Source organism: Camelus bactrianus, chromosome 2, assembly GCF_048773025.1.
Source record: "Camelus bactrianus isolate YW-2024 breed Bactrian camel chromosome 2, ASM4877302v1, whole genome shotgun sequence".
Classification (NCBI taxonomy): domain Eukaryota; kingdom Metazoa; phylum Chordata; class Mammalia; order Artiodactyla; family Camelidae; genus Camelus; species Camelus bactrianus.
Window position 1 is genome coordinate 126,047,041 of NC_133540.1, and position 9,473 is coordinate 126,056,513.

Consider the following 9,473-nt stretch of genomic DNA (forward strand, 5'->3'; position numbering starts at 1 on the left):
ATGTCACGTTGGGTCATTGTTTGACAAGTTTACCCAGGAATGAATCAATTATCCAGTGGAACATATCTTTGTCTCTGCTATTGACTATCAAGCCCTGTGAAGTTATATGATAACTTGTAGATCTTGTCTGTTAGAGACACAAATAATTTCTGTCTGATAGAAAAGATATCCCCAAAGGTATGGCTTTTCATTACCTTGTCGTCTGGTTTTGTATCTAAGCTACCAATTTAATTCTAATATTCCTTTTAAAGTACTTTATAACTAGTCAGTGCTTCCAAATGTTCTCTGAAAAGACTTTTATCATTTTACAGGTTCTCTCATAAGCGAATAAATAAATCTTTGATGTGTGTTGATTCTGTATGTTATAAAAGTCATGCTCTTCACTTTTTGAAATTTCTGCTTTGACAGATGAATTCAAATTGTGATGAGGTGTGCAAGTGTCGGCTGTTATTTCTGGCTTTTTGCTATTGGAGGCTCTGATTCTGTCTTGCAGAGCCTAACAGCACACACCTGATTCCCTTGCAATGAGACAAGGGCGCAACCAGTGGAGGACATCTGGTCACCTACACTCCCTCCCATCAGATTTCTCCAAGCTGGGCAGCCTCAGGCCCTTGAACTTCTTCATCCAGCCCCTCCTCCTGCTGCCCCTACTACAGGACCCCCTCTCATTTGTTACTCACTCGTGAACTTCAGCACCCAGGACTGAAAGTGAATGGAAAGATGCTGGAATAGCCCCAAGAAGTATTTTTACATTTTATAATTACCTACTTCAGCTGACAAGCAACATGATTCTGACACAGAAGCACAAAGAGATGTCATCTCTTGGGGCAACTCCACCCAGCTGGTAACATCTGTGATGCTTGCTGAGGCTCGACCCAGGTTCACCCACTGTGCTGTGACCAGTCAGCAATGTCTTGCATGGCCCTGGGATTCAGGGTGCAGAGTGTGCACCACCTCCTTCCTGACCCAGCTGTAAGAGGTAACGGTTCAAGAGGTGAAATAAACCACGAAGAACGGATCTGGCAACCAGAAGGGTATGTGATACTCCACTGCTTCACCTGTGGAGATTCATAATATTTCCTGCAGCACAAGCTTTAGGACGTTGCCTCACTAAAAGGAGACCCATGACCTCACATTGCAGCCTCATGACTCACATTTGAGACAAAAAAATACAAGCTGCCTCCACCTGGATACTGCAGAAATGCTAACACTGCTGGAATAGGTTGCTCCAGGCCCTGAGATTGCTCAGAACACACTCTTTTGGAAACCATATGATGGGATAGCTGCAGGATACACAGTCAGTTCACAAGCCAGTTCTACCACTTACCGGCTCTGACCTTGGGAAAATCACTCCGTGTTTCAGTCCTCTTGTCATTCTGATGAGTCTGATGATTCCACGGAGAGAAAGAGATGAGTTTCAATCCCCGCTTAGGTTTATTTATTTATTTTTAGAGGAGGTGCTGAGGATTGAACCCAGGATCTTGAAAATGCTAAGCAAGCACTCCACCACTTGAGCTACACCCTCCCCCCTCCATGGGCTAATTATGACCAACACAGTCACACAGGGCACAGGGCCCAGAAAGGTCCCACACTCACACAGTTTAATGCTTTGCAGTTGTTGTCTGGGTATTCTTAATAATTTTATCTTTGTTTTTACATTTTAGGAGAGAAGGCCAATGGGACACCAGAGGGTGCCCCAGGGCTTTGAATCCTTGGCTTACAAACAGTACCCCTTCCAGCAGCTTCCCAGCCTCCCTGGGGCAGGTTCTCACCCATGATGACCTTGACAGCAGGAGAGCTGGGGCCAGGGGTATCTCCTTTGTGTGCCACATTGTGGGGTGCAGCCCCGGGCACCTGTGAGGGGTCTGCTGTCTCTCTGTAAATATCCCCATGCTCAGGGGGACTCAACCTCAAATAGAAAGTAAAAACCCTCTGGCAGATAGAGAGAAAGATCACAGAAGAAAGCTTTCTCTTGCTTTTGCAACAACAAACAAGTCATCTTTATTTTGCATGGGGACCCCACAAATTACCTTGCCAGCTGTAACTAACTGTTGGATATCAATTATCTAACTCTCCCAGGCTCCATTTCCCCATCTATACAATGTACATTCTAAGACTTTCCTAACAGGATTCTGGTAACATTTAAAAAGAACCAACTATATACATTTCCTAGTACATTGTAGACAACACATAAACACTGGTTCCCAGCCTTTCCCCCTTCAAATTTTCTAAATGGACTTTTGGCAGCTCTTTTCCAAGGGTTCTCCCTCCAAGGAGGAAAGGCAGAAGCAGAGAGACCATAAGTGCTCACTGTGATAAGGAACCAAAGTTTTCTCCGGGGCGAAACACTGTCACTTCCTTTAGCTGTTAATAACAACACCAGAATGAGGGATGTGGGCTGGACCACAGCTGCGAACACCACCGACTTTTCTAAGATGACATTTGAAGCAAAGCACGAAGCCAAAGAGCCCAGAAGTAGCATCTCTCCCTCCCTCCTCCTGTCTCTGCCCTCTCTCCCTCAGCCAGCTGATACGCTCCCTGGTGACCAACTAGGTTCTCTTCCCAGAGCTACATCCTCCCGGATGTCCTGGGAGCACCCCAGCCCCAGAGGCTCCAAACCCAGTTTATTTGCATATGTACTCCACTCCACCCTTCCTTCCACAGATAACTCAGCTCCAGGGGCTGACTTCCTTCTTTGTAACCATAGCAGGACCCAAGCCCCACGTCTTGGAGCCCTGTTTCACCTTCCCTGTTTCACCTTCTGCATTCATTCAGGTGAATCTGAGACCCTCTGGCCCCTGGCCTCTGTCTTAGAAGCTCAGAATGAAAGGTGAGGTTGAAGGAAGCCTGCCAATCATAAAGAATGCACAGGTGAATATGAGGCCATGTGATGCTCTATTGAAGACTAGTAGAAAGTGAATTCTGCAGAGATAAGAGATTTTGGCAAAGAAAAGCCAAGAAAAAAGAACACGTGAAGAAGATAAAGAAATACTGAGAAGCTCTTATACAAAAGAAAAAAAAAATTTATAAGCTCAATATAGAAGTTGATGGACTTGGGAGTGATGGGTTTGAAAACTTCACTGGGGAAGATACTTATTATGGCTTTGTTCACTTCTATTATTTGTAATATGCTGGCTTGTGTACAGTTTATTTCAAATTCAATACAGTTTATTTCAAATTCAACTATATTTTTGCTTATTCTTTTAGGTCCTTGAGATGCATCATGCAACCGAAGTTCCCAGATTCAATGAGCTTAAATTCCAAGAGGCCTGTGTCAGAGCTCTGCCATTTTTAAATCTAGTTAATAAAAGACAATAAAATGGAAAGCAGAGTAGATGTTACAGAAGAATAAAAAAGAAGAGAAAAAATGACAACTTTAAAGCTGACATAAATATATATGAAAAGTCAAGTTGTCCATAAAATTTTTCACTCCTCCCATAGAGGGACGGTGTTGTTCCACTACTTCTTGAATCTGGGCTGAATTGGTGACTGTTTTAACCAATGTGGAAGTGATGCTATGCCAGTTATGGGTCTAAAGCTTTAAGGAGGCCTTCCAGGCTCCACTTTTAAGACTTGAGGAATGCTGAATAAAATCCAGCTGCACCACAGAGAGGTCATATGGAGGAGCCCCAAGGAGAAGAGAGGCCCTGAGATGATACAGAGAGAAAGAGGCTTCCACCCCACTGGAGCTCAGGTGCCATGGCGCCATCAGGTGAATGTGACATTTTGGATGCTCCAGTCAAGTCGGTCCCCAGGTGACTACAGCCCAAGCTGACATCCCGTGAAGCAGACCACCTAGATCCCAGACAACCCACAGAATCATGAAAGATAATAAATGATTGTTGTTTTAAATCACTGCATTTTAGGGTAGTTTATTTTGCAGCAATAGATAACCAAAACAGCAAGTGGTACCTGGAAGCGAGGTGCTGCGTAACAAAAACCTAAAATGAATGTACAGCGGTTCATTTTCTATGTCAACTTGGCTAGGCCAGGGTACCCAGATATTAAGTCAAATGCAGCTGGATGTTGCCTTTAAATGGATGGACTCTGAGTAAAGCAGATGACCCTCTACAATGTGGTGGGCCTCAGTCAGTCAGCTGAAGGCCTTAAGAAAAAGCCTGACCTCCCCCAAGGAAAAGGGAATTCTGCCAGCAGGTGGCCTTCAGACTGGAGCCGCAGCACCACCTCTTCCCTGGGCCTCTAGCCTGCGTGCCTACCTTGCAGATTTTGCCGTGTCAGCCTCAACAATCATGTGAGCCAATTCCTTAAACACGTATCTTTCCCCTACTCCCCTCTCTCACCCTGACCTTTGCAATGTGGCCTTGACATTGGGGACTGGGTGGCAGCTAAAATTAGAAAGGTCTTAATGAGACTGCAGAGGCTGGATGGACATGGAGGGAATTGTTACTGGAGGTTAGGGAAAGGAGACCCATGTTATAATAGTGATGGAAAGCTGGGTAACACTGCCACCTGCCATCATGGAACCGATAGAAACAGACCTGGTGGACTTAAGATTGTGGCCAAGGGGATTTCCACGTAGAATGTTGGAAGTGCCAAGTCATTTCTTTTACCTGCATATGATAAGGTCTGCAGAGAAAGAGAGAAATGAACCAAAAAAGAACTGTTCACTTCTAAGCAGAATCAAGAGCAAACCTTTCCAAGTCAAGATTTGCGAGGTTTGAAAATAAAACTGCTTTTCATTTCCAGTCTTTCTTAGTAAAAGAATATCAGAGTAAGAAGTGGCCTCAAGGCAATGATCACATCCCAGGTGCTGCCAGCAAAACACGTTCACAGGGTCAGAGCTTCAGAGGTGTGACTGCAAGGCGTGGAGACGTCACGAAGGAGAAACTCAGCACTTCCAGTGACCTGGGGGGTCCAGCCTTTCAGCTGACCCCTCCACGGTGCCTTTCATGTGATGTCTGATCTATTTTGGGTATTCCAGCCTAGGGGAGACCCCAAATGACCGCAGCCCTAGCCAACAACACAAGGAACAGAAGGACCACCCACCAAGCTCAGTCAATCCACAGTCATGGAAAACAATAAAATGGCTTGTGTTTCAAGCCACAAAGTTTTGGCGTGGTTTATTATGTAGTGATAGGTAAACAAAATACCAATTATATATAATTTGAAACTGAAGAATAATAAGGAGGGAAACCTATAATAAACCTACTGAGGCGAGTGGAATAATAATAATCAGTGGTTAATAATCCCATTAACCCAACAGGGCCGTATTCTACTTTTTTCCTTTATATTAAATCTTACGTAGATACAATTGTTACATGTGTAATTTTTATGCTGGTTTTGCTTGGTATTATATGTCACATTTTTATACACTAATACATAGTTTTAATAAAGTCATGCAAAGGTAAGAAAAACTGGATCAAAGTAGAAATACCAGGTTGAATAGTTGGCATAAATGACCATTGTGACCCAATATAAACGACCAAGACAGGAGAGAACAGTCTAGCAAGGGATGGATGTGAAAGGAAGGTCACAAGAAATGACCTCAGTCAGAATTCATCAGGGAAAAGAGGGCTGATGTCAAGAGGGTATGATTACAAGGGAAATAGTCAACATGCCAGGCTTCCAACAACGTAGAAGGAGGAATTTATTAATCAAAGAGTCAAGACCTTGAAGTTAAAGTCTCTTGGGGGACAACAGAAATTAGAAGGGCTACAAGAATAACAGACAGAGAGAAAGAAAACACTATATATATATAGTGTATATACTATATATATACATATATATATGTATATGAAAACACTATATATATATGTAGTCTACAATATATAAAGAATTCCCATGAAAAGAAATAAATAAGCAACTCAGCAGAAATTAGCAAGGATTTGAAACTGGAAATTCACAGGAAAAAAATACAAATGACCAGTAAACATAGATAATATGTTAAGAATCACTGCTAATCAGGGAACAGTTAGCTGTCATTTTTCTCATAACTAAGACAAGTTCATACTATTCAGCAACAAAGAGATTGTGAGGAAGCATATCCTCGGGGAGACAGTGATAGGAATCTAAAATGGTAGTTATTTTGGAGGGCACTTAGAAATACTTACCAAAATCTAAAATATGCCTAATACTCCCTTTGACCTAATAATTCCACCCCTAGAAATCTGTCCTACGGAAACACTCCCATATGTACATGAAAATATATATACAAGGACGGTCATTGCAGAACATTTCTCTCAACCAGCATGGAAGCTTCAAGAGGATGGGAACTTTGTCATTTACTCCTGGATTGTCAGAGCTATGTCACGGCTGGAACCTAGAAGATGCTCAACAAATACTTATTGAACAAATGAATGATAACTAAAAATTGGAAACTAATTTTCTGTCAGTAGGAAATGATTATATCCACCCTGTGGAATACTATGTACTGACATCAAAAGATCTCCAAGACCAGGTGTTTAGTTAAAAAAAAAATAAAGAATTACAGTTTAAAAAAAAACATATATTTCATTGGGGAATTGATTTACTGGATTGGGATTTAAATAAATCTAACACTGAGCATCAATTTTGATGTTGACTTTAGTCTCTGTTTATTATTGTTGAAAGATGTCTGTGGTATTGCACTTCCCCAAAAAATAGCATTTCGAGCATTTACAGTATATCAGTATTGATTCCTCTTAAACCTCACCATTCCCCCATGTGGTAGGTACTACCACCCATTTCAGAGCTGAGAACACTGCAGCACAAAGAAAGTAAGTAATCTGCTCAAAGTTACACTGCGACAGAGCCAAGGTCTAAACCCCAGTCATGTGACTCCAGAGGTTGCACTCTTAAACCACTCAGGGATAAAGTGACCGTGCATTCTGATTAAGCCCAGCATAATTATGAATAGCATTCCCTTTCGTTTCAAAAAGTTCCAGACATGGTCAATAAATTATGGTCCCTCTACCTACAGGAAGCAGAGTGTAGCATAGATTTCAGCCTCTGGAGCAAAATTTTGGACAATTTATTCAAACTCTCTTCTTCGGTTTGCTCATATGTAACATGGAGATAGAAATACTAACTGCCTCGGATAGTTGTTAAAGGACTAAAAGATTTGATGTTTCTAAGGTGCCTGGGACACAGTAAGTACCATATTAATTATTAACCTGCTTAAATAAAGTGTGTGTGTATATGTATTGTGAGATATCTGAAAAAATGTTAAAAATAGTACTAGACAGTATCCCCATTAACACTTTTGAATATATGTACATACACATATTTTGAATACACATACACACACATGTTTTTAATACTGTGTGTTTCCCATACTGTGCGTTGAACACCAAGCAGCCATCCCGACAAACATTAAAACGCCACGTGGTTTCTAGGGCGCATACTGCTTGCTACGTGGATGTGAACTTCCCTAAGACGACTGAACCACAACAGCGATTTAAAGACTGTTAAATTAAGCGAAAATTTAAAGATCTCTTTTATTACCATTTCAGATTGGACATCACTTGACTTAACCGATACTTTAAATGTAATCTGTAGGAAAGCCTACTTTCTCTCTCAATTAACTAAGTATTTGTAAGCAAGACAATTAAGAGACCACGGTAATCTTTGGACTTGAACAATTTGTAAGTAAAACGTCCAGTATCTGCGTTAGAACCACCCTCTGGGCGCACGCAGGAGGCGGGGCTGGGGAAGAGGGCAGGGGAGGGCGTCTCTCGGCTCATTCCCCGGGAAGTGCGGGCGTTCGGAGGCAGAAATTTGAGATCTCAAGCACTCAGCTTAAAATCGCGGCTGCCCTGCTCACCTTGGCAGCCCGAAAAACAACTTTTTACTTCCCAGCTTACTCTACTTCATGTGCAGTTCCAAAAAAAAAAAAAAAAGAGTTCTTCGAGTGAAACCAAGCCCTGGGAATGGAAATCAAGGAAGCGGTTCACTTTGGGGAGAGGTTAGTAGCTAGTCGGGCAAGATTCCAGGCACCGATATGGATGGCGTTTCCAGGGTCTGTACAGATTCATCCCGCGGGTGCACTTTACTGTGTGTTCTATCTTAATGTGAAACTATTTTCAGTGATCTGGCCCGTCTGACTCCGCTCTGGCTCCGCAAGCCTCTTAACCAGGTGTCATTTGCGCACTTTCGCACTTCTGGGTCAGAGACGGCGAACAGAAACCCCATGCAAAGTGGGAAACGCCAGCAACAACCCGGGCTCCCGGGTATTTTTCGTCCTTGCGGCGGGGCTGTGGGCGCAGAGGTGAACTGCGGCCCCGAGTGGGGCCGGGCTCAGGACCTCTCCGCCAAGTGTCCACCAACTGAGCGGACGCTGCCAAGGAGCAGCGCGCTCGCGGCGGGCACGAAGGGTGCCACCGCCCGCAGCTCTAGCGAGGGGCGCGCGGAATCGCGAGCCCCGACTCCTTACTCAGCACTGCCCCGCGGGCTCTCAGCTGACTCGGAACAGTAGATGCTTTATTTCGGCCATCCAGACGGCTGCTGGGCGCGCTGTGTCCAGCTGTGCCCAGGCCTGCCCAGCCCTGCCCAGCCCTTCCCAGCCGTGCGCAGTAACCACCGCGCGCGGTGCCCAGCGGAGCGTCACAGACGCCAACTCACCTGAACTCCGGCTGCACCAATTGAGTGTAGATGTAGCATCGCCCCAGGAAGATATCCTGAAAATGAGCAGTGCTGCCGGTTCCGTTCCACTCCCTGTGCTTGAGCGGCTGGTGCCACAGCCGAACTCCCGCCACCACCGCAATGATCACCCCCACCAGGAGACAGAGAAAGACGCAGAGACAGATCTGGGCTCTCCTGGAGATGCCGCAGCAGGACTCCCCTTCGGACACCGGGGTGAATCTGTGGTTGGCCATGGGGTCCAAGGCGGGTCCCCGGGACGAAGCTGGAGAAGAGGTTGGTGGAGCCTGGGGAGGCAGGCAGGAGAGAGCTAGCTGGGTTCTGAAACTGCACTTCCCCTTTATCTGTCATTTGCCTTTTCTCCGCTTCCTTTCCCACCCCAACCCCACCCCCTTCAAAGTTCCGTGGCCGCTGGACCAATAAGGATTTAAAGGTCTTAAAAGCCTTCAGAACCTACTACAGCCTAGACTCCTGAGCAGAGGGACCCAGACCCTTCATCTTCAGGGACAAACCGCTACCTTGACCTTATTTGGCAGACACTCGAGTAACAGACAGCATAGCCTTATACTCACCGGCAGGCTCACTTTCTCAAGCTGCGCTTATAAGCAGCTGTCACACACACCTGCTTCCTGGAAAGTCTGCCTCTGTACCTATGTACAAGCAACACCTTCTGCCCGCAAAAGAATGTTCTACCTCTACTTAAACCGTTGTTGTATTAACTTTAAAGGCTCCACTTAAGCCTTGCCTCTTCTCTCCCATGGCATCAGTGTAAGCTCTGGGTTCAAACTGAGCTCTGCTACCCATTGGCTGGGTAAGTCGCTTGAACTCTGTGCTTCAGAAAGAAAGTGGGGACAATAGCAGTACTCACTTCATGGGGTTGTTATGAGAATTAGTTG

General features: G+C 44.7%; 1 protein-coding gene across 1 annotated transcript in view; it reads right to left on the reverse strand.

The window, feature by feature from the left end:
• The window catches only part of CD38 (CD38 molecule), a 48,238-nt gene extending 38,991 nt beyond the window's left edge, over nt 1-9,247 (reverse strand). The window contains exons 1-2 of the mRNA XM_010973005.3: nt 9,150-9,247; nt 8,560-8,864 (exon numbers count right to left, since the gene is read on the reverse strand). Coding sequence (XP_010971307.2) covers nt 8,560-8,813 — 254 coding nt within the window. The 5' untranslated portion in view covers nt 8,814-8,864; nt 9,150-9,247. The remainder of the gene's footprint in view (nt 1-8,559; nt 8,865-9,149) is intronic.
• Nucleotides 9,248-9,473: the final 226 nt, after the last annotated feature.